The sequence below is a fragment of the Lynx rufus genome, unplaced genomic scaffold (assembly GCF_022079265.1).
Source record: "Lynx rufus isolate CCGP_SWC_20201006 ecotype Redwood Valley unplaced genomic scaffold, mLynRuf1.p SCAF_2, whole genome shotgun sequence".
Lineage (NCBI taxonomy): Eukaryota > Metazoa > Chordata > Mammalia > Carnivora > Felidae > Lynx > Lynx rufus.
This window is the reverse complement of record NW_025814834.1, coordinates 172,367,633-172,393,923: the sequence shown is the minus strand read 5'-3', so window position 1 is coordinate 172,393,923 and position 26,291 is coordinate 172,367,633. Positions and strand designations below refer to the sequence as shown.

The 26,291-nt window shown below is 41.0% G+C and overlaps 1 protein-coding gene across 2 annotated transcripts in view; it reads left to right on the top strand.

The window, feature by feature from the left end:
* Nucleotides 1-26,291, top strand: part of NFIA (nuclear factor I A) — a 367,160-nt gene that overhangs the window by 238,343 nt on the left and 102,526 nt on the right. For both annotated transcript variants that reach the window (XM_047083781.1, XM_047083780.1), the window contains exons 4-5: nt 3,900-3,974; nt 21,446-21,563. In XM_047083781.1, coding sequence (XP_046939737.1) covers nt 3,900-3,974; nt 21,446-21,563 — 193 coding nt within the window. The remainder of the gene's footprint in view (nt 1-3,899; nt 3,975-21,445; nt 21,564-26,291) is intronic.

Here is a 26,291-nt window from a genome sequence, read left to right as displayed (position 1 = left end):
GGCTTATGTCCATTAAATCATGCTGCCCTTTAACACTCTAGTTTAACTCAGTCCCCCCAAAATAGGGACCACAATCACAATAGGACAACCCCCAGGCATTTCTCAGCAGAGGACCTGATGGCACCTTCTTGACTGGAAGCTCCACCCTGCATGGATGGTCTCCTCCGTCCTTGTCCTCCTTAGTCTGGAGGGATGGTTTGGATTTTTCATTTTAACAGTTTTCAGATGTACAGTAGCTCCAACTTAGTTCAAACTGTATTGCTAGAGATGAGAGAGAGAAAGAGACAGAAATAAGTTCTGTCAACATTTCTATAAAAAGGAAAATAAACATCCTCAAGCCCAAATTGAGTTGTTTTCCCTCAGAGGCACCTCTGGAGTGCTTACTGCCGAGCAGGCACTGTGTTAGGGACCTGGGGGGCCTGGAGACACAGAAGATGCTCTTTCTCACAGGGCTCACAGCCTAATATGAGAAAAAGACAAAATGACAGTTCAGTGGGCTAGCTCCTAGATGAGAGCCATACTCTGCAGACCTGGTCAATATTGAGAAAAGAGAAAAGGAGTCTTTGCCAGAAGTGCAGGTGAGCAGAGAAGGCTTTTCATAGAACGACAATAAAGCTGAGTCCTAAAGGACAAGTGGGAGGTTGGCCAGGCAAAGAGTAGGAAGGACAGACAGTCTGGGAAGAGGGAACAGTGTGGGGAGAGGAGTGAACCAGGGCCATGGTAGAAAAGGCATTCCCTTAGGCCCAAGGGGGTAGGGCTAGAAGAGAGAGAGAGAAGAGATTTTTTAAAAAATGAACCTAGAGAGGAAAAGAGATGCTATGTCAAGAGTGGTATGCCATATGATGGAATTTATACTGTGCCCTGAGTTCTCTGTGGGGCTCTGGCAAGATTTCTGACAGGGCAGTGAGCTCTGAATGCATTGGATTTATCTCAGATTACCTAACATCTCATTCTTTCTTACCCCAGGGCCTTTGCAAATTACTAATCCTTCTGCCTGAAGAGCTCTTTCCCCATCTTTTCATGACTTTCTCTTTAGTATTTTTCAGATGTCAGCTCTTAAGAGACACCTTGTCTGACCACCCTTTCTAAAGTGTTTCCTAATTGTTTTCTTCATTTCATTTGTACCATTTATAATTTTTAAATTTATTCATTTGTTTTATGTGTTCAGCTGTCTCTAATCTTAGACTATAAACTCCCTGAATGTAGGGACTGTATGTAGAACCCCTAGCACAATGCCTGGATCACAGTAGGTGCCCCCAAAATATTTGTGGAATAAATAAATGAGCCTTCAGATTTGCCTGTGAGGGACAGCTGTAGCTGCAGAGTGGACAATGGACTAAGGAGAAACCAAGACTGATAATAGAAAACATAGTTAGGAGGCTGCCCCATCTGTCTGGTGAGAATCGGGAAATGTCTGGGCCAGTCATGGAGGGAGTGGAAATGGGAGATGTACTTGGAGTCAAGAAATGGTAAAGCGTGGAATCAGTGAGGAGTAGTTGGATGTGGGTTTTATAAGAAGCAAGAGTTAGGGATGGCCCCAAAACATAGAAAGCATGATGGTGGTAGATGGTCCACTAAAGGAGGAAATTCCATAGAGTCAGAACAGATTTTGGGGGGAGAAGAAAATGAGCTCGACTTTGGACATGTTGGGTTTGAGGATACCTGTAGGCTATCTGGGTTTAAATATCCAATAAACATTTTGAGAGAGATCTTGGTAAACGGCCAAGATTTGAGAGTCATTGGCTGACAGAGTCATTCATCCACTCATTGAACAAATACTCACTTACTAACTGCTTTGTCCCAGGCATTAAATACAGTGGTGAATGAAACAAACATTATTCTAGTTTTTAGAAACATCCCAGTCAAGACTGGTGACTGGTATCATGGAAATAGAGGAACTAGCTTAGGAATACACCTTTTGAGCACAAACCCCGGGGAGCACCACATCTAAGAGGTGACCTTACAAAAGAAAAGGGGCCATCAAGAGATGATAGTTTGAATGAGCGCAGGTGTTTCTCCCTCCCAAGTCCTTACACCCAACTAAACTTAGTTTTCAAAATATAGTGCTTGCTTTTTTGGTGGCAGGATTGAAGTACACGTGTTCGCATTCACTCTGTACAGAAATTCTTGTTGAGTTGTCCTTAAGGAATTCCAAAGGTTGGAACTGAGACAAGAATCAGCCCGCAAGCAAGAGACACAGGCAGAGATAAACAAGAGTTGGAAATCAACCCAGAGTTTACCATTCAACTATGCATTTCCTTGTCCTTGTTAGATGTGTTTTAAGTCAAACTTAATGTACATTATGGTTGGATTCCCTTTGTTAGAGTCCGTGGGGTTAATGCAATGTCAGTGTCGTCACAATAGAAAGAGATGTTATAGTCTGTTTTGCCAAGACCAGTTTAGAGAATTTTGACTTATTTGCTTATTTTTACTTCTCAATTATCCTAATCCAAGAGACAACACCTCAGGTGCTTACCAAATAAAAGTCAATCAAAGACCTGGGTGGGAGTTGTTTTGAGAGTTGAAATTTCTTAAGCACATCTTCAAGTGAAAGTTTGCCCATTTACTTTAAAACACAATTTGTATGTAGCTACTGCACATTCTAAAAATTAGAGCTGTTTTATCTGAAATATCATAGATTATGTTTGATACAAAAATTAACTGAAAAAAATTTTAAACTCAGCAAAAACAAAAATATCTTTCTAATTCTAATGCAACCAAAAGAAAAAGAATAATTTGTACATACCTTTATAATTCTCCAAACATAGTGATTTGTTGCATGTGTTTATGTGTGTGACATTTAATGAATTTATTGGTGTATAAACCATACCACAGGTAAATTTGCTTCTGCTTAGTAGTGGGTAAAATCTATTTTTTATCAGTAAATCTTATATATGGACTGTTATGTATTCAGTGTTTCTTATGTTGCATTTCTTAAGGTATGTTTCTAATAAGAAAGGAAAGTTTTTCAAAATCCCTTTGGCCAACTTCTCGTTTGGCCCTAATTTTAAAGCAGGTGATTATGCTAACCCTATAGACAGATCTCAGCTAGATTTTACCTATGTGAGACTCCAAATCAGAAAACTTGAGAGGCAGAGAAAGAAACAACATATCATAAATTATGGATTCCTTGCTATTTATAAGTTTTATATTCCTAAATGCACCATAAAAATAAATAAGCAGCTGATAAGAGATGTAATAGATATGTTAAAGGAATTAATTATATCCAGCAAAAATAAAACAGATGCAAATTCAAAGATTGCCATTTCGAACCATTGATTTATTATCTTTTCTAAAAAAAAGAAAAAAGACTCAACCCACCCACTCATGAAAAAACTCTTTTGTTTGTGCTCAGAAGTCTTTGTTTTCACGTTTCAAGGGTTGGGGTTTGCTTTTTCTACAATGGCTTTTTAAAGATTCACCCTGTGGTGCCTCTAAAAATGAAGAGAACATCCTTAAATCTTATTTGATTTGAATGAATGGATAGCTAATGCTGATCATATGTTTCTTTAGAGAATAATGTTTAAAAACTGGTATGGAACTTAGGTATCCCGGCTGATTCATAGGTAGGCTGTTTTCATCCCAGCTGTGAAGGTCTCAGAGATCAGCCAAGGTAACCATTTATTTTAAATCTTCTTTTGTTTCATATTTCCTGTTGTTTTTTTTTTTGACCATTTCAAAAATCACCCAGTTGTGTCATAGCTTTCCATGACCCCCAGATTCAAACCAAAAAACCATCTATATAACGAAGTGACTGTACCCTCCCACGTAAACTCAAAGTAGAGCAGAATATGAAATTAGACCTTGCCTTTTTTAATCACAATGAAACTAATATTTAGAATTCTCTTGTCAAATGTCTTCTATTTATGACACTGTTTCTTTTGTTTTTGTTTCCCCAGGACATTTGGGCTTCCAGGACAGTTTTGTCACATCAGGTGTTTTTAGTGTGACTGAGCTAGTAAGAGTGTCACAGAGTAAGTATAATTTTGCTTTGATTTGGTACACATTTGCCTTGGGTTTGTGCTTACTTTCTGCCTGGGCCTCCTAGAGACATAAATAGCTTTCAGAATCCCTTTTTCATTCACCCATTGGAAGAATTTCGCCACGCAGTTTATTTGACAGCCAAGAATTTAAATCAGGAAAAATTAAATATCATTTTAATGTGAGACATAGGGAAAGAACTGAAATCCTGACTGTCTCACATATTCCCTACTTTATAGTGTGAACCTGGTTAAAAAAATTTTCTGAGTCTTCCCTGATTTCTAAGAAATTCTGCATTTTAAAAGAATTTGTTTTTGACCTTTAAAGAATGCTAATGCCCTCAGCATGAGTGACAGTACAGCATGATCATTACCCGGTTGTCAATAATCACCAACAACAATGAATTAAGAGTACCTGTCACCACCCTGTTCCATTGATCAAAAGGGTCATTGATTATATTTTTGCTATGACATAATCCAGACAGTCCAAGGAGAAGATATCTCTCCCTCAGTCTCTCTGTCTCTGTCAGTCATACACACACACACACTGTTGCCTTCCCTCAAAAAACATCCCTTTGTTTTTATTTAAATGCATACCTACAATGACTATAGTGTCATAGGTGGCAATAACAAGAGGAAAATTTAAATATCAAATGTTACAATTTTACTTTTTATTCCCCTCCTACTTCAAAATACTGCCTATAGATAAAATTTACAATGTCAACATTGGTTTTGAACTGCATCAAATCCTTTGTGGAATGAGGTGGAGTAAAAATAAATATTTTCATTTCAAGTCCATACCCCCCATTCACTTCATTACAGTCTTGCAAATTTGACCGAGTAAACCAGTCAATCTCTGACAAGATGTCGGGTCACGCAAGCCACGCCATCCCAATCGCACAAGCTCAGATTCTCTCTCCTCTTATTTCTTAATGCTGGAAGGCTGTGAAGAATCCAGAAAGTGGGATGTAAGACGTGGGGGCAGAGGATGTGGAGTTTGAGGGATAGATAAAAAAAAAAAATCCAATGACTGTTGAGCAGTCACTATCTGCCAGACGCTGTGTTTTCATGTGTGTTATATAAATTAATCTTTGCCATAAACTTGTTAGGTAAGTACTTACACTCATTTTCACAAATGAGTTAAATTGGGGGTCTATTTAAGTCATTCACCAAAGTCAAATAGTGGGCAAATAGTTAAAGCTAAGTCTGTGTCTTACAGATGTGTACTCTTGCATGGGCCCAAAGGAACTTGAGAAAGTGTACAATGTGAGACTAGACAGGGAGACTAGGGGAAAGGTAACTTTGTGGATGAGAATTCTGGCAGTTGGGACCCTCAGTTGATCCTGGGGGTGTTCTGGTGTTAGGGAGGTGGAACCATAGGGAACGAGGTGTTAGGAGCAGTGAGGGTATGAGTTGGAATGGAGACGTTGCTTCCATGTTATCAAGTATGCTTCAAGTATCAACTGGTGAGGAAGAGACTAGATTAGGTTGGAGGATATGTGCCTAGCACAGCTGACTAGCCAGTCATTTGCCATGGATAAATAATGCAATTTTTTTAAACTGTTTTTCACTGGGGCACTGGGTGGCTCAGTCAGTTAGACGTCTGACTTCGGCTCACGTCATGATCTCACAGTTCGTGGGTTCAGACCCCGTGTCAGGCTCTGTGCTGGCAGCCCAGAGCCTGGAGCCTGCTTCGGGTTCTGTGTCTCCCTCTCTCTCTCTGCCCCTCCCCTGCTCACTCTCTGTCTCTCAAAAATAAGTAAACATTAAAAAAAAGTTTTTTTTGAATAAAATTGTTTTTCACTTTGTAAGACTTAAAAAGGACCGCTATCCCACATTTTCTTATAACTGTAATAATAATAGTAATGTAGAATATATGCCTTTCAGAGGGTAATTATTGTAATGGCATTCCAGGTAAATACATTCCTTGAGCCCTTACTTAACTCTAGGATTGGAGCACTTGACCTTTTTATTCTACCCTGGCTGCTGTAATGCTTACATTTGGTCTTCATTACCATCAGTGTCCCAAGGCCTGGATGTTGTATGAGAAGGCCCGCGCTGCTCAAGACCGTCCCCGCATCTTGTCCCCCTTCCGTTTTCTGTATGCCCCTTTAAGGTCTTCTATCCCAAGGCCTATCAGTTCCAAGCTAGATTAGCCCTCTATTCAGTCTACATAGCATGGTTGCCAAGTGAATTCTAAACCTGCCTTCAAGACTGCCAGAGGGTATGGGCAGACCACAGATTGAATTTGCAGAGGGACCTGGTTTTGTTTCCTGTCCCCATTTAGGGGGTTATGTTGCTGATGCCCGGCATCATGAGCGTCCTTCAGCTCTTGAATGCTTTTCGATTCTGCACACTGCTGTGTAATCGCTGTAGGACTCACTCACACATGGCCTCGTGCTGACTAAAACTGTTTGGCAAGAGTGGGACTGGGCTGTGTCAGCTAACTCATGGCTTCAAGCCAAACTGCTGTCCAGAGCCCCCCTCCCTCTTGCAGATCTGTAATCCAGGTTTGTCAGGGTATATGTCACAAGATTGCCTTGGCTGCTGGGGTTACGGACCCACCCCCAGCTCAGGTTGCCTCACCCACACACCTTTCTGAAAGACTTAACACTCGAGCCACATGATGAGTCAAAACCCTTCACCATTCCTTACAGCACTGCCCCCTTCCCTGAGCTGGAAGAGCTAAGGGTCCATGTTAGAGGTGCAGTGGGCACTTTTTACAAATGAGCAGGGCTGGGGTGCGTTCTACAGCCTTGAAATAGAAATAAGCTAACTGGCACAGAAGTTGATTAAATGCATCATGTTAGCCCGGTTAGGAACATGATGCAACACTAACATGAAAAATTACGGTAGCTAGTATTTACCAAGCATACACTATGTACCAGGCATTGTGCTAGGCACTTTGTAAACATCATCTCGTTCAGTCCTTCCATGGTTGCTATTATTGTCCTTTTTATAGTTGAAGAAGATGATGATGCTCAAAGAGGTTAAGAAACTTGCTCTTTTGACTTTGCTGTGCTCAGCTAACTGACTGCAGACATTTTTGTCGTGACCTCTCCTGTAACTGCATTAGAGAGCTACGGAATCTTTGGATTCTGTGTTTTTATTAAAAAACCATTTCTTGTTAGAGTTGATAAACTTTTAGCTTGTTAATCTGTGCATTAAAAAAAAGGTTGAAGCTACTTTCATGTAAACTCAAACACTTAATTAAACTTTTTTCCCCAGATTGGTTTTCAGTTCTGATATTTTTTTTTAATGAATAGGCTTTATTTTTACAGCAATTTTAGGTTCACAGCTTTAGGTTAGTGAAAAGTACAGAATTTTAATATTTACACCTCCCCAAATAGTTTCCTGTATATATTAACATCTGTTGTTCATGTGGTACATTTGTTACAAGGGAGGAACTGATATTGACCCGTTATTGTTAACAGAAGTCCATAGTTGACATAAGGGTTCAGTTCTTTGTGTTCTAGATTCCGCGTGTTGACAAATGTATCTTTTATTGCAATGTCATACAGAACAGTCTCACTTCCCGAAAAATCACCTGCCCTCCAGCCGGTCATCTCCCCAAGTCTCCAAAATTACTACTCATTCTGTGAATAGTTCAGCCTTTAACTGGATGTTTTTAATAGCCTCAGAGTCTTAGAATTTCTTCCACTCTGCTGCACGTTTCTTCTTAACCCCCTCTTACTGATCTCAGCCCCACCCAGTTCCCCCCATCACACTTATGACCACATATGTGGCCTGGAAATGTCAAACTGGTGGTGGCCTCAGTTCGAAAAATTTCCCTCCTCCTGAATCTTTAGTATTCAATGTTAAAATCTGCTGATGTAAATATTTACTTTCCTCAGGTTTCCAGTTAGTTTCTGTTTCTCGTTTTCCTCCTTTTAAATTTAACAGAGGAGGGAGGTGCTATTTCAGCATTTCCTCCTGAGGATTCACTGAAATAACCGCGTGCTAAGTTTGTTGTTTATAATCGTGTTACTACAGGGTGGCAATGGCAGAGAAACTCAAGAGAAAAGCTGCTGGTTTAGCTTCACACATTCAGAGGTGAGGGTCAGGCAGCGAGGTTGCTTGACATTAGATTATAGTGATCAGATGCATGGAGCTGTTAGAATCAGGGGCTCCCGCTGTGGTCTCTCACTAATTCCCCTCTCACCCTCGCCTCCCGCCTACCCACCTACCCTTTCAGTTTTTGTATTATGTCGAGTCCACGAAAGGCAAGAAAGGAGATTCTGTTTCTCTTAGCAGCAAAGGAAGTACCACAGCATAAAAGTAGATGTATATATGTGGTCCTCCTTGTGACAGGGCCATCTGAAAGTCGTTCGAGTAATTTATTACTTTGTTCCAGGAGAGGGTCGGGAAGGGGGAATACAGATCGCGAGACACTGTGCCAGAGGCAGAGAGAGGTCTTCTCTGCTCTGAGGGAGGGGGGTTTCCAAGTGCTAACAACGCAGTTCAGAATCACTAAAGTTGTTTCAGCCGAACACTGTGAGGAAAAGGACAGGAACCATCTGTTGAAATGGTTCTTGCGTGATGCTGCATTTTCAAACAAAGCCCTCGAGAAGCGTTTTTCAGATGGGTCTCTTTCCCATGAAGCTGCCACCAAGAGCGTGCACTCGGCTAGCTGCTAAATGACCCCACTTTGATGGCCGACTCGGTCAGCACCCGCTCTTGTTTATTTTGCACGGGTGTTCTCCTCCAAGGGTGTGCTTTGAGGCGGTCAAATACCCTTCCTGGTGTGAACCCAGAAAATCCTCCCGAAAAATCCACTGCTTCTGCCCATTTCCTTCTAAAGTGCTGACTCTTCTACTTTGAAGTTGGTGGGGGTGGCTCTGAATCCGTAACTACTTCGTGGGGAAAGAGGAAAACCACAAATACACACAGGCCATTGTGACTCTGGCCTGGCGGGGTCTCATTTTCCAGCCGTGGTTTGTACACCCGAGCAGGCTGCAAGGGTTAAGTAAACTTCGTGGCTAGGAATGACTTCACGGCCCTGGAATTTGGAAGAGCCAGGGTTCCCAGTACACTGTGGCCAGCCTTAGCATCGCCTTTGGGTGTAAAAACCACTCTCAGTTACCCAGACCGAATTTTTGGTTCCTATCACGCTGCTGCATAATCTATGAAATCCGGCAGCTGAATTGTCCTGGCTCTACCACAAAGCCCGGCTGCTGGGTGGCTACAGGACTCCCGACTTGTTTGTCAATGGAGAGGGGGAGTGAACGGAGCCAGGCATATGCCTCAGCCTGGCATGAGGTAGCACCCTAGTGGCTGTTTGCTGCCTTCTGCATGTGCACTCTTTCTGTATTCTCACACGAGAATCATCACTGGAATCCGAGGTGCAGTTCCCTTTTCAACTTCTTTTTGAAGTCTCTAGGTCCTTTGTGTGTCTCTGAGAACCCATATCCACAGGCGCGGATTTTCTGGCCAGCAATGCAGTAAGAACAACTGGCAGTATTCTAACCTGACACGATGGAACTCGTACAGCAGAATTAACTCAGCTCCAAGGTGCCGTATGAAAATGCAGCTCTTTGATACGAACAAGCCCAAACTTGGAAATTACAAAATGTTCTTGCGAAGAAGGACGCGTGAGGAAATCGGTATAGGATGAGGGATTCCAGACGTCCAGGCCTTGGGGGGTGCCATTTAAGTAGTTGCAAGATTTTAGATCCTTGTTAGAGGAGAAGAGAGTTGAAACTTTCTTTTCTGAACAAGTGGCCTGTTGGCTATGATCATTGCATGGGCATTAATTTTAAAATTCATGTTCTTAAGCAAGCCCTTCTTTCCAAAGAAGCCATTTGGGTGTAAGCATTAAAGGAAGAAACAAAAAGATTATAATAAAAAATAGACTTCAGCCCTAGCATGAACAGTGGCTGTGACCTTGCCTTTTGTTTGCCATTACACAATTCAATGGCAGTCCACTCAAACTATGCTCTCGATCAATATCCTATTAAAGCGGCACAAAAAGTCTCCATAAACTTAGTGGTTAGCTATGTTTATAAATGGAACTCGGCATAATTAGATGGTCAATAGCAGGCTCTACTAGTAATTTTAAAATGAACATCACACATTTTCTATCTGTAGAAGTCAATGGCACCTCTTCCACATTGAAGGTACGGTGTGCCGCAGACGAAAGGGTGGGCGACCCTTTAAAAAATCATAATGCCTGTCGCTAAAATGCAGTTTTTAAGGAAAGTCTGTTAAGTTCTGGAATAGAAAATACTGACTGGCCCTGTATATGTTTTCATTTTGCTTCCCTAAGCCACCTTATTCTGAATATATTATGACATTGCAAATGTTTTCTAGTTTTAATCAGCCCCTCATGGAGATACAAAATAATAAATATTACCATACTGTTAGGAAGGAAAATATCAGTCTGGCTGGCTTCATTTAGCAGGTTTCCTCTACTCTAATTCAATACATTTTCAAAATAAATACCGAAATTGAATTAGTTCAGTTTTGTTGTATAATTTTTTTCTCTTAATTTTCTTGACATATTTGGGGTGACTATTTGGACAGCAAAGCCAGCGGCCAATGGACTAGACTGGCAGTAATAGAAATTTTCATCAAACTCTTTCTTTCGAATCCTAGCTCACAGTAGGGGGGGCCACACGTGATTTTTCCCATTCTGTTCTCATCGAGCAGAGCAAGAGCCACACAAAGTGAGAGGTGTCCCCATCCTTACCACAAATTGAAATGTACAAGATACCTTGTGTTCGATGTGGCCCTGTCAGTGGCATTATGCCCACCATTCCACTGATTTTGAAACTGGTTAGAGGGGCGCGTGGGTGGCTCAGTCGGTTAAGTGTCTGACTCGATTTCGGCTCAGGTCATGATCTCACGGTTTGTGAGTTGGAGCCCTGCATCGGGCTCTGCGTTGGTAGTGCAGAGCCTGCTTGGGATTCTCTCTCTCCCTCTCTCTCCCCCTCCCCTGCTCTCTCTTTCTCTCTCAAAATAGATAAATAAACATAAAAAAAAAACTATGGTTACAAGAGGCTTATGACATCAGCACATCCATTAGATAATGCTATGCTTGAAAGTCCAGTTTTTTCTGTGACACTCCTATCCCTACAACCTTCCTGGTTAAAGCTGTTAGAGAGTTCTCATGGCAGGATCTTGGGGACCCTATGTTTTTGGTTCTTAGCTGAAGCTCTTGCTAAAGTGACCAGACTGTGAGCATTCTCATTTTAAACATTTGACTCAGAGAGAAGCAAAATACATTAACACTTTTTTTAACGTTTAACAATATTTTTTTAATTGTTTATTTAGTTTTGAGAGAGAGAGAGAGACAGAGACAGACAGACTGTGAGTTGGGGAGGGGCAGAGAGAGAAGGAGGCACAGAATCTGAAGCAGGCTCCAGGCTCTGAGCTGTCAGCAGCGAGCCCAGTGCGGGTCCTGAACTTACAAACTGGGAAATCATGTCCTGAGCTGAAGTCAGGAGCTTAACCAACTGAGCCACCCAGGCGCCCCAAAACACGTAACACCTTGACATATGTATGAATTTGTTATAGTGATCTCTGATCATATGTTCGTCTATTTCTGATCTTTTCTAGCTAATTCGTGGGTTATGCTCTCTAGATATAATACGTTATATAAAATCCATATTTAAGATGGCAGCGTGGTATCATGGCCCAGGATATAGAAGTGAGGATCTGACCCTGCCATTTACCACTATATGACTTTGGGCATTACTGATCCCCCTCTCTCATCTATGTTCTCCTCCTAGTCAGCGATCATTTATTCAGTCAGCAAATCCATTCTATACCAGCTGTGTTCTAGGACTGCATCTGAATGCAGTAACACCTCTCAGGAGTGTTTTCAGGATTAAGTGAGAGAATGTCAGGTGTCTAGCATATCCTGGATGCTCAACAGTGGTGACTACAATGGTTATTATTGAAAGAAGCCTCTGTCCCTGGTCTTTTACTGTGTGTGTTCAGAGCTGATCCTTTAGGGGATCACACTATCAGCAAATTTATCAAAAACGTGTGTGTGTGTGTGTGTGTGTGTGTGTGTGTGTGTGTGTGTGTGTGTCTGTATGTGCTCTGTGTGCATGTATAAATTAAAAAGGACTTATTTTAGATTCAAGTTCTAAAAGTCCATTTATTAGAAGGACCATTCCCATGACCCCTTCCAAGTTACTAATTCTGATGGAATAAGAGCATGCCGATATGAGATCTAATTCATCTGCTTTAGGAAGCCAGAAAATTCTTATTCCTCAACTTTTCAGCCCAACCTATACTTCTGTGTTATTCTGGAAATTTCTCTTCCAGGGTATCCTAATGGGTAGCAAGATGTTTTAAAATTCTCAATCTAACACTGACACGTTAACAACTTTTTAAGTCACTAGCCACACCGTGGTTATTTGTAATCAGTTTTTTTTTAAGTAGTATTCAATTCTATAGTATTTGAATTTTGCTTTCTTATATATTATGGACATAAAAATTCCCTGTGAGGAACAGGGGCACCCTGAGGTCATTACCAGCAATGTGATTTTTTTCATGAACTTTTCCGTATGAACTCATAAGCCTCAATTTTTTTTTTAAGAGCAGATATTCCTATCCAATAGGTAACATTGGAAAACTAAAAGGTATTTTTGAGATTTTCAAAAGCCTGACAGAAATTCTACATTACCAGCACAATAAGACCACAAATATTATTGAGATTTTGGCTGGCATATATTTCCCTAGCTAACACCTGCTGATTAGAAAGACTCTTGTTGGTGACACCATCGGCACGTCCAGGATGAGATCACTACAGCCCACGCTCAGCAGAGCCACATGTTAAGTCTGACATGGGAACTGAGTTAATGCAGTCTGTGATTGATAGGAGTACCTATTAACACCCAGGATCTTCCAGTGGATGGAGGAGGGGGACAAAATAGTTCTTAGTGAAAATATTGAGAATTATTAGTATAGACAGCTGGATTTGTAGGTTGTTGGGATGAGACCGTTGATATAGTTTGGTTTCCTAACAGCTAATGGTCAGACAGTCCCCGTGCACTCTTGGTAAAGGGGCTTATGTTTAGAAGCCCTTCCCTGGTTATAGATCACAGTGGTGGAAAGGCGTCTTAGGCCATCACATCCGTCCCCTGTCAGGGAAGACTTAATCCCATGGCCGAGGCTGTATCAGATACTAAACGGGTACCACATTTGACCTCAACCAAAAGCTAAGATGAGATGATACTCTAAAATGCAGAAAATCGATTTCAGTCCCAAAGGCAGAAGCCACTAATGCAGGAGCTCAGTCAGCATTGCCAACCCCACTGTGGATTGCTCTGCCCGACCAGTGTCAGGCCCTCCATCCTGGGAAGCCCTGGCCGATACTCCCAGCTGGAAAGCCCTGGAAACGCAAAGAAGGAAGATGATGAGATAGAAGTTTCCCACTTAATTGATAGGTGATCTTTTTTTCTATATAAATCTTGTTGAATCTATCTCTCTAGTTACTGATGATGAAGGAAAGACAGAGTAGAAATGTTAAGTTTCACTTCTGTTTCTTTGGGCTGATATCTGGAGATATTTAAGGCTCACTGACCTAGCTGTGTGATCTTGAACACGTTACTTAACCTTACAGCTAATTTTCTCATTTGTAAATGAGAATAAACAAATACTTGTTCTGTGGGGATACTGCAAGGCTGAAGTGAGATAATAATTTAGGTAAAAACACATAGCACATCAGCCTGGCACATGATAAACGATCAATAAATATTAGTTCTTAGCTGTTTTTTATTAATAAGCTCATATCATTTTCATTCAATTCAGCAAACATTTGTTGCATGTGTGATATATGAAGCATCTCATGCTGTGTGCTGAGGAGAATACAGAAATGAGTAGAAATAGTTCCCTCATTTATAAAGTAGATAACCTAAGTTTCTTGAAATCCAAGACTAAGCTTCCTTCGTGGCAATAAAGTGACTGAATACACTAACTTCACAAACTGAATTCACAATCATCAAAGATAAACCATCTTCAAGATTCAGAGCAGGGAGGAAGAAGGTATCAGAGAATTGTTCTTGTTTTAATGGGAAGGAAACATTTTTTCCAAAATAAAAATTTCTCTGTTCACCTCCTCCTCCCCCTTCTGGCACCACAAACCCACATATTTCTTAACTTGTGTCCACAAATGTGGATGTGTGAAAACGGTGCTCTGTCTGCATCCGCAGATGCCGTTGACGGGGTTAAAACATTCTGCTCGCTTTTGGCACCTAATACTACGTTTCATAAAAAGCCTTGCTTAAATCTCATAATAGCAGGGAAGCTCATTTCCACATAGAGGGAAATCCTTGTTTTGGTCCAGTGCCTTTCTTTTATGTTCCATTTTGGAAAACCATACTCCTAGCCTGCCTTGGTCAGACCTTTTAGAAAGGCAGGGTAGGAAAAGGAGATCAGCACGCGGTTTACAGACCAGAAATCTGCTTGGCAGAAGAGTTGCTGAAGACTGTGGCGTAGAAGCTGCAGAGAACGTACCTTTATGATTGATTTCCATTCAAGTCAGACTGACTGCAGTGTGGTCATTTTTCTAACCCATAACTGCTCACACTGCGGCGGTCTGCTATCTGCAGGGTGTCTGAATTATAGCCGTGTATGTCCGTGTTACCTCTTACACAAATTACTTACACTGGTTTCTTTTTCCATGCAAATTCATCAGTTTTACAGCCCCTCATAGCCACAGTCAGGAAACTCTGGCCAACAGCACAAATTGATAAAATGAGTTAATTTTACTATACTTATGTGTTTTTTTTTTCTTTCTAAAAGCCCTCTCTCATAGGCAGTGTTCAGGAAGCATATTACAGTAAAAGGAAGATAACAAAGGAGTTGAATTTTCTTGCCATAAATTACTTTCCAAGTTAATTCCCTTTAACGATGATTCCAGATTTGCTTGAGTGTGCATAGCATTGTGTATTTTACAACTGTGCCTTTGATAGAAAGAAGACCAAGCATTTTCCCATGTTCACTCCTTTTGTGCCAGTGACATGGACTGTCTTATGAGATCTTTGCCACTAGAATGCAAAACAACACTAAATTGTGCTGGGCCTCTAGAACTGTGTGCTTGTTGTTGGAATTTTTTTTACCCCCAAGCCTTAATAGACAAGTTCCCAAAGTCCCAGTGAGTACATAAGATTACACAATCTGGAGAGAAATACACCTCTCTTATTTTTTCCTACTTATTTAATACGTTGAAAATGGAGTACTATATCCTGGTAGTCTTTTTTGAGGGTTACCTATCAGCCATGCGTCCATATTCCTTAGTTGCCATGGAATTTCGAGGAAGGGGCAGCTATGATCGTTCATCTCTAAAATGTAAGCCCCACAAGGGCAGGGGGCCTTATATATCTTGTCCAATGATGGATCTCAAGCATCTGGAACAGCGCCTGACACATGAAAACTGCTCCATGAAATTTGTCGAATCCCCTAAGAGGCAGCATCTCAGAGACTATGGGCCGTTAGCAATAGGCTGGCCACACTAGTCACTCAGTTAATGCTCCCCACGGATTCCTGCTGAACAAGTTGTAAACTCAGTGTACGGTCATACCCCAGGCAGAGTAGCTTGAAATTTTGGATAGAATTTTTTTTTTCCATCACCCTCTCTTTTCCAACAACGCAAGCCCGAGCAGATTGTCTCTGGTGGATGGCAGAAGTTCAATAACCACAACCTTATCCAACTACTAATGTGTACAGAAGAGCAGGTCATTAAGAGGGTTGGCTACTAAAGTAACCCCTTTCTTCCAATAGCCCACATTACTATAATGATTCCTTAATAGCAAACCATTTATTAAAAAATGACACAAAGACTGCATTCTACTCGTGACAGGAAAGAAGGGGGTGGGGGGAGGAGGGACAAAGGGCTTAGAAATGACATCCGATGAGACGATTCCCAAAAGTTAATCTTTTGAGAAAAACTCCTCTATGAAACAAAATCCACAAAAACTTCAGGTGTGAGTCATTGCAGTGCTACTTAAGAAAGTCAAGGAACCAGTCCTCACGCTCCTGTGTAGATTTATGGATTTCTGAGTTTCGTTTTGCATTGTGTAAAGTTGGGGGGCGCAGAGGGCAAATGGAGAGGGTGACTGCTGATTCCCCTTAATTCAGGACATATTTATTGATCATCATCTGTTGTGTTGTATTGATTGTCGTACAAGACTCTGCAGAGCTGTTTATGAACACGGAAAAGGCTATTGGATCTGTAGGATTAAAGGTCCTCTGGTAGGACCGTCTGACTTCACGACCAGGGAACGTTACTTCACCTCTTTGTGCTTCAGTTCTTTCCCAGGAGCGCTGTGAGTTTAAATGAGATGATGTGCTTAAAGGGCTCAGACCGGCATCTGGCCCGTAAACGATGCTTAATAAACATTAGGCTTTGTTATTGTGCTGGTTATGGCCATGGCAGTGCTGGTGAATTTGCATTTCTAACATAATTATTATGAGAGTTGTGAGGTCCAAAAGTTTAAATGACTTCAGCTACACGGGTGGTTGTTGGCAAGGCTGAAACTCTAGACAGTCTCACCCAGGCCGAGACCAGCACTTTTTCTATGGCCTAGGATGTCTGGTCCTCAAAATGCACTCAATCTGGCTAGGGAAAAAAAATGTCATGTATGAGATCATTTAAGAATGATAGAGCCTAGGGTCGAGTACAAGTGGAACAAAATCAGGTTTCACGCTATATGGAACAGACAGAAAGTGTTGTGGTTGGTCCAGTCCTTCCTTATCATCCCCACCCTTGATTGGCAGTGGCTACATAATCTCTGTGACATATCAGCAGGCTGTTAGTCTTTGGCTTCAGAAGCCCAGCATGACATCCTAGGCAGACATTGTTCAAGTCATTTAACCCTTGACAACTTTTAGTTCCCCAATTTGCAAAAAGGACTTATTCCTATTATTAGCTAAGAAGTGCATTGTGTTACATACATCTTATTGGTATTTTATATTTGTTAGAATGGTATGATCCATATGCTTGTGTATGCCCTTTCACTGTGCACAACTGGACACTGATCTTTTGTACCTGTTTACCAAGGTGACAAACATCCATTGTGAAAATTCTATTTTCTTTCTTGGCAACATGGTTTAGGCCTCCATTCCCTCTTGCCACAACTCTTGCATCAACTTTCCAATGGATTTCCCCACCTTAGTCCCCTTTTGTGCATTCTGTATAATGTTTCTCAATTCAACAATGATCATTTCCCTACTCACAAACAGTCGTGGATCCCCCAGGTCACTAACTGTACTTCCTGCCTCCAAACGTACGCACATACTCTGTCATTTGCCTAGAAACTCTCTTCTCTGCCTCTTCAAATCCTGCCATCCTTGAAGCCTAAGTGTAAGTGTCCAACGCTTCTTGAAATCGAATCTTTTTTTGATCCCGCGAGCCGATATGATCCATCATGCCTTTGAATTTTCCTAACACATCCTTTGCATTTCTCCTATGAGATTTATCACATTCAGCCTTGAATTTGATGTTCAAGTATTATTTCATCATTCCGCTCTGTTGTAAACCTTGTGAGACAGAGACACTGTATACCTTTTTATCATCTCAAGTTTAAGGCAAATATTGTAAATGAGTGGCAGGGTGTAGTATGATAGGAAACGCAATGGGTGTCGCAGTGAGACATTCTAGAATTTTAATCCTGGACCTCCCTCTTTCTTGCCTCTCTGTGATCCATGGCAAGCAAGTTAACCTCATTTCAGGGCTTAGTTTTTCTCTCGTAGAAAAGGTACTGTCCTCTAAAAAAGGTTGATTTGTGGATTGAGTGAGGTATAAGAAAAATGGTCCCTAGGTACTCAGGAAAGCCGGCTGAAAGCCCACCTCTCCTAGTTACCTCTCTAAGGCTCTTCCTATTCTCCAGTTGAGAGGCACTGAGAATACCCAACTCACTGCAGGGACACTTAATGGTAACCCCTACCCACAGGTCTGAGGCTTTCTCTTTAACTGTCACCGTACCACTGAATCTGATCGCATTCCAATCGGCTGACCTTCATGTGAGACATATGCACCCAGACACTCCCGGGGGATGTTTCCTCACCTGACTGTTCTGAAGAACGCAGAGTTTGGGTTGGTGCTTTATTAGGATGATGTAACCCAGGTTGTGAAACCCATTCTCATTTCAGAAATCTAATGATGTCATAAAACTTTTCAGGCGCTCATAGCCAGTTTTCCAGGCCCTGAAGTTACACACCATAACTGCAGTAGACACTTCGAGAAGCATCATAACGCTGCCAGTCCACCTGATGCCGTTTGCTAGATCACACACACTGTGCTAAGTGCTTTAACAGGAAGTCAATATATGGGCAAGCGAAGGAACATTTCTGTGGGTTCGTTTTTTTTTTTTAAGTCTCTCTGAGAGGTGTGCACACTATATTTACACTGTATCTTCCATTCTTCGCCTATTCTGGCTCCCTTGACATTTTGAAAAGATAATCTAGGCAGAGGACCTTTTTCCAGAGTAGAATGTGGTAAATAGAATGTTAAGTGTAAGCGCCACTGGGCAGAGGGCCCCAGACTTCTCTCAGTCCAGCCAGGCCTCTCACTCACATCTTGCTTTATCTTTCCTTCCGAGACTGGGAGTGAGGCTTGCGCACTGTGGCCGGTGCTCAGGCATGATGCACCTGCTGCATTCGGCGGATGCCTGAGCCCCATCCCAAGTTTGAAAGAAAAATCTAAATCCATACCCTCGACACTGATCAGCTGCATCTCTCTTCTTTAGTTAATGAGACGTGTGGATCTTTAAGCTCCACGGAGGCACAAACATTAATAAGTACCTGTTATATGTCAGGCTGCTAAGAGAGGTGAGCGGTGATGTATTTGAGTAGTCTCCTCCCCACCCCCAGAGCTTATTTCATACATAAAATATTATGGAATAAAAGGGGAAACTATGCAGATAAATTTAGTATAAAGGCAAATTGGGGAATGGCTAGCAAAATTATTCATTGGAACTCTGTTTACACTTATTGTCAAGTCTAACCATTCGTCTTTGAACTAAAGGCCTTTCCTCCATTACAGCCTGTCATTAAGAGATATGTTTGAATTTCAGAAAAGTATATGTGAATTTTAGAGCTTTCTATTTCTTAGGAGTGACTGTTTTAATATAGTTGTGATTAAGGTCTAGCCATTGCTATTAACCCAACAACTCAGTGTTTATTCTTAGATATTATTGTATCCCTTCCCCGCTTTCCTTGATTACATAGTTCTCTTATAGTACTACATTTCACCCAGTTGCCCAAGTAGTAATCCTGGGAACCGTCCCATATTCCCCCTTTTCCGTTATTACTACACTGAAGAAGTTAACACATTTTCCTGATTCTAATTCCTAAATAACTTATACTAGGCTCCTTCTTCTCATCCCTTGAGTTTAGACCCATCCCCACCTTGTCGTTTTTATTTTTTTTAATTTTTTTTTCAACGTTCATTTATTTTTGGGACAGAGAGAGACAGAGCATGAACGGGGGAGGGGCAGAGAGAGAGGGAGACACAGAATCGGAAACAGGCTCCAGGCTCCGAGCCATCAGCCCAGAGCCTGACACGGGGCTCGAACTCACGGACCGCAAGATCGTGACCTGGCTGAAGTCGGACGCTTAACCGACTGCGCCACCCAGGCGCCCCAGCCACCTTGTTGTTTTTAAATGACCCCGCTGGCCTCTATGGTTTTACTGATTATATTCTTCAACTGCCGCCCTGTCCCCCATGCCTACCCTCACCACAGGATGATGTTTCTAGGTTATAAAGGCAAGTCTGATGATGCATTCTCACATTCTGCTGGTTCTCCTTTAACTAGCAACCAGTTCCAGTTGACCAATGCTTACTGACTGCCTCGTGGTGTCAGGGATTATATTAGATGCTGGCAATATAACCCCAATGGCCCCCAATTAGTAGAGTGTGATAAAGTGCTTTGATAGCTTATAAACTAGGGAATGTGCTGGACTCACCTCCACTGTCCTTAAAGAACCCTACCAGGGCCTTTGTAAACTGACCTTAACCTTCCCCTCTTTTTCCCATGTATTATAAATTTTATCACACCAAGTTATCAGAAAACCAGTATTCATTTTATGTTCTCTTACCTTTATAAATGCTGTTCCCCCTACCTAGCATGCCTCTATCCCTCTCAGTTGGGTGAGCCCCACTTATCCTTTTAACATCTTCTCAGGCATCATGTTTTCTGAGGCCTTTTTTGCCCCTGGAACTTCTTATTCCCCAGCTGGGTTGGATACCCATTTCTGTGTGGCCATATAAATTTAGGAATAACTCGAGCAAAGGACTTATCACACTGTATTGAAATTAACACGCCAGCCTTCCCTCTAGAGTTGTTTCAGGTTGGGGATATGTCTTTCATCTAAGCGCCTTCCTTACCCTGCACCATTCTTGGCAATGAAAGTCCTTGGTTCATGATATTTCTAATTATCCCTTCTTCTTATGGATATTAGCCTCTGTTTAATTTATTTATATATCCACTTACCTGGTCTTAACTCTCAAACCAATGTCTTAGTACAGTAATACATGAATCTGTGTCTCCCACTTTTGCATAATCTTTCAAAAGAAGAGAATATTTGTACTAATATAGTTGTACCACTAGCTGTGCACAGAGTTGTTTTAGAAGATTGATAGATGTTATTTATTCATTCAAAAATATTTATTTAAGCTGCTACTGTAAACAAGGTGGTCTGGAGGCTCCAGACCATAAAAAATACAGAGAATCACATCTCACCTAAGGATCAGCTCTGAAAATCACATATAGTCAAAATTATCCTTAGCAATCCCTTAAATCAGACCTCAGCAACTTCTACATAAATATTTTCTGGTTTGTGAGCCATATGGTGTCTGTTGTGGCTGCTTGTCTCTGCTATCATAGTGCAGAAGCAGAGACAATACGTAAATAAATGGGTGTGACCATCTTCCAGTAAAACTTTATTAAGAACTGCAGCCCAGGAACCATGGTTAGAGGACACTGCCTCCAGGGAGAAGGTGGGACAACTAAAGTAATGGCATATGTAGGTGCCATGGCAATTCAGAGTAAGGAGAAATCACACATTTTTCATCACAGGAAATTGACAATGGGAAACCCAGAAAGTTGAGTTTGTAGTTCTGGACTAATTCCAAAATGCTGATGAGTGAAAGCTTATCAAGATCAGCCAAAATTAGGAAAGTCCAGAGAATGTTCTTGCTGGTCATCCAAGAAAAGTTTCAAAGCAAAACATGGAGGTGTTTTTGTTAAAAGCATCCAGGAATGTTGCAGTCTTGGTGACAGTTTGCCATTATTACAAAAAGAGAAAAGATAAAAGGTAAAATATAAAACAGAGTCCTTCTGTTATAGGTGATTTTTGTTGTCAACAATATTTGGAGGTCAGAGTTCATTACTAATGATTTTGGATAAGCTTATCAAAGAAATTCAGAAATAAAATGTGTTAAATGCAACAATGATATGTGTCCTCATTGATCATTTATTCACAGAACATAACTTTTTTTTTTTTTTTCCTAGCACCAATAGCTGCAGGAACTGGCCCAAATTTTTCTCTCTCAGATTTGGAAAGTTCTTCATACTACAGCATGAGTCCAGGAGCGATGAGGAGGTCTTTACCCAGCACGTCCTCTACCAGGTAATTTGATTGGTGGCTCTCCCTAGTTACACACCTTGATTTTGAGCCTAGAGGCACTTGCAATGTGTGTTTGCTGGTAGAAGATACTAGAGAAGTGTGTTCAGCCCCGTCAGACTTTCAGTCTCGTTGGGAAGAGAAAGAAACATCTATACACACACACACAGTGTGGCATAGGCTAAAAATAGTTAAGGCTTTATTCAAAAAGACAGACTTGAGTTCAGTGATAAATGTTGGTTAGGGTTGGCAAGATGGGAAGGAAAAGGAATGGGGTCTGGGTGGGGTAAAGACATGAGCAAAGCATAGAGAAAGATGCATGATGAACACAGCATGTTCTCAGGAGATTAAGGACAGCTCTTGGCCAGGGTAAAGGGCACCTGTTTTGGCTTGTTTGACAAAATGTTGACACTGGTGACACCAGTTCCAGTCCCCATGCCCACAGTAGATATTACATCTCAGTCCCTTCCCTTTTCCCCCAAAGGCCTCAAAATCCAGGCTACTGGAGTTGCCTGTGACATTGCTATCTAGGTGTGAGGTTGTAAAAATGAATGCAGTCCTATGGCACAGGGAGGGGTGGGGGTGCTGGATTATAAATTCTGTTGCATCAGGGGACCTTTAAAAAAGTAAAACTGGAAGAGCACAACCAGATAATGATTCCAGGGTTCTTGATCCCCTCGAGGTCACAAAGCCCAAATCAAAACGAAGCATTTTGCAAGACCCTGTTGTCTCTGGATAACCGGTACCAGAAGGAAAGGGATTAGGCATTAAACCCACAGTATTCTTTTACAAATTGGCTTTAGCACTGGACTGTGACAACAAAGAAAAGAATGGTGTAGAATGATCTTTAATGTTTGTGTACTTTGCAGAAAAAAAAAAATGTTTCACAAAGGTATATTCTTCTTTAAAGCAAGCCCCAGAATTTTATAGTTTAAAACAATGGCCAAATTATAGAAATTTTCCTTGGTAGAGATTCCTTCTCACCTTGACTTTATATATTTTAACCAGCATTACTGAAAGAAAGAAAGAAAGAAAGAAAGAAAGAAAGAAAGAAAGAAAGAAAGAAAGAAAGAAGGAAGGAAAGAAAGGGAGAAAAGAAAAAGAATCAGCTTAGTCGTTACTAATACCTCGAAGACAGCTAAAGAAGCAGTTATTCCCTAAATACAACCACCAAATCCTCCCCTCATCTTTCATGTCGTTTAAATGTTCCCCTTAGTTCACTGTAGTATCAGATCCTCGGGGGGGAAAAAAGTTTGAAATCCAAAGTACATTTATAATGAAAGAATGAGATTGTGAACACATTCGGGTGTTAATACATTTTGAGGATTTTGAATGTTTGCTGATGGAAGGGACATTGTGTGTAACGGCACTCAGTCAACATGAAAAAGCTTTGCAAATACTTGTGGCAGTGATTAATTTAAAAGTTGATGGGCTGTTTGTTTTTCATATGTGTGCTACGCATGTACCATGGACGTCCCAAACAGTGCTTCTCACCCCCATCCTTTGGACTTCTCCAGCTGTTTGATTGCCTTTTGTTGTGATTCTCTGAGTGGAAACCTGGTTTTTAATGTCATTTAAAAGGCTACTGTCATTCTCATATTCTGCAAATAACTAACCCTGATAAGGAGCTAATTATAAACAGCAGCAGTAGTTAATAACTTGGTAATATGTTTGTTTTACTCTCATTAGGCTCTCCTAGGATAATTTTTTTTTAAAAAAACTATTCTCTAAATATATAGACTCAGCAGAATTATCTGTGTACAGGTTAGAAAATGTGCCCAGAAGAATACCCCAGATTTACATATAGAAAAGTTCATCCACCAATCAATATTTGTTCATGCTGTGCCAATATTAATTGGTCACTTGCTCTGTAGCAGACACTGTATTAGATGCTTTACATACCTGATATGATTTAATATTCACAATACTTTTACAATATAGACAGTGTTGCCATTTAACCCACAACCCAGAGAAGTTAAGTAACTTGCCCAAGGTCACAGATCTAGTAAATGGCAGAGTCTATATTCAAATTCAGGTGTGCTGGAACTTTAAAAACACGGTATTCTAGGGCCGCCTGTGTGGCTCCGTCAGTTGAGCATCTAACTGTTGATTTTGGCTCAGGTCATGATCCCAGGGTCATGGGATCAAGCCCCATATTGGCCTCTGCAATGAGCTTGGAACCTTAAAGTTTCTCTCTTTCTCTCCCGTCTGCCCGTCTCCCTCATTTGTGCGCGCTCTCTCTCTGTCCCTCTCTCTCTCTCTCAAAATAATTAATTAATTAAAAACATGATATTTTCCCATTGGATCCCCTTAGGAATGGGGCTCACTCTTTCAGTAAGGAACAATAGAACATAAATCCCCCCAAAAAGGAATATCTACTATCCCTATTTTCCCTGGATACTTAGTGTTTGCTACCTTGAATTATTACCATCTTTTGAGATCTGTACAGGTCCTGCCTCCCCATTCAGACTGTTAAATCCCATAGAGGACGGTGTGTAATTCGGCAACATTTATTTATTTTTTTATTTAAAAAAATATTGTGTTTATTTGTTTTTGACAGAGAGAGAGACAGAGCATGAGTGGGGAGGGGCAGAAAGAGAGGGAGACACAGAATCTGAAACAGGCTCCAGGCCCTGAGCTGTCAGCACAGAGCCCGACGCGGGGCTGGAACTCACAAACCGCGAGATCATGACCTGAGCCGAAGTCGGACACTCAACCGACTGAGCCACCCAGGCACCCCAATTCGGCAACATTTATTAAGTAACAAGGGTATTGTCCTAGGCACTGTGGATATAAAGTCAAGTAATAGGAGCTTCCATGTCTAATGGTAGAGACTGACAAATAAATGAAAAATTTCGGTTCAGGGTACTATGAACGTGCAGGAAGGAGGCATTTTGCAGTTTTGTGGGTACAAGGTAAGGCTTCTATGCTTTGCATATAGTAGGAATTAAACAAACATTTGGAATGAAGGTAATAGTTTTACCTTAATTTCTAGGTGGATTTTCTAGGAACACAACAAATTACACACACAGAAAGAGATGGTGCATCACTCCTCAAAAGAGTATTTCTCTTCCCTCTTATGTAGAGATCTTACTGGTACTTTCTTATTTTCCTCAAATGTTTCTGGGAGAATAAGTGTATTCAAAAGTCAAGAGCAAGAAACCAGAATCAATGACTGATGCATTTCTACATTAAAACAAGTAATAAAGGAGATTGATAGGCATTAACTGTAGCTCTGTACCTCTTCATGGTAAATATCTCCAAAATCATAGAAGGGGTTGTGTAAAAATTGGGATAAAATATACTTTTTTCTCCCAAAGAACTTCATCAAGATAAACTAATTGTCAAGGTTGTGAAGTCAGTAAACTTTGTCTTCGAAGCCTTCCACTTGTCCATCTTGGCACTGCTGACTTTCTTCACTCCTGGATCTTTTTCTCTCCTCCACTCTGTTCCTCTGCCCTGCAGACATTTGTCCTGTATCAAACCTCTGAAAAGTCCTTGCTTTCACGCTAAGGTGAGAGCTAATAAGTCCAGACTTCCACCTTTAGGATTTAATACCTGCACAGGGAATTTGCTTTTTATTAAAGGACATCAAGGAAATCAAAAGCTTTAGAAACTCAGAAAAATATTAATAACGGAAGAATGATGGGCAGTGAGTGGAGTTGCCTTTTGCGTTAGATCTCATTGAATCATGACACTTGGCAAATGCTTGTCACAAGTACTCATGTGGCTGTTTCTAAGTCAACGGCCCAATTCAGCAGTTTTTTGAACATCTGCTATTAGCCAAACACAGGCAGTAGACATTTAAAAAAAGAAGAAAAGAAAGAAGGCCCTTTCCCTGCAGATCTCACAGTCACATCAGAACATAAAGGTCTTGCCTTTTATTAACCAGGGAACATCAGGGAAATATGTATTTTGTTTTTTAACTTCTATTCTACCAGCTTCCAGAATGGTTTCAAGTGGCTTTCAAGTTTTAAATACAGCACAAGTACTGTTAAATATAGAAAGAGAGGCCAGAGACCATATGAAAAGATTGGAGAGATTGTTAGATCAGAAACCTCAACCAAGAGTTTAATCCTGAGATTCCTGGTTGCCAAGGCAAGAAGGGAAAGCACTATGTTATATAATGTGCATTTCTGATAAAAGGAAACAATAGAAATTAATTCAAAGTGTCCATATTTTTTTTCTGGCTTATGTATTTGGAATAATTTTTTTTTATGTGCACTTCCTTCTATCAAAAATGTCTAGGGGCACCTGAGTGGCTCAGTTGGTTAAGCATCTGACTTCAGCTCAGGTCATGATCTCCTGGTTTATGAGTTCAAGCCCCGCATCGGGCTTTGTGCTGACAGCTCAGAGCCTAGAGCCTGCTTCAGATTCTGTGCCTCCCTCTCTTTCTGCCCCTCCCCCACTCATATTTTCTCTCTCTGTCTCTCTCTCTCTCTGTCTCTCTCTCCCTCTCAAAAAATAAACATTAAAAATATTTTTAAAAATTTTTTCTCTTAGGTGTAGTTTCACATAAAATATAGAAAAGTTGTTCCAGTGGCTATTTTTCATTGAACTTCAAGGAAAGCCCAGCAAAGGACATAAAATGAGTTACGAAAGGTTTTTCCTTTGGGTACTAAGCTAGCATGCTACAGATGTGTTGCCTTCCTGTGATTTGGCTTTAATGAGAACAGAACTTAAAGGCAAAGAATACTGGAATACCAACTTTAATCGTTAGAATTTCTTGCCTTA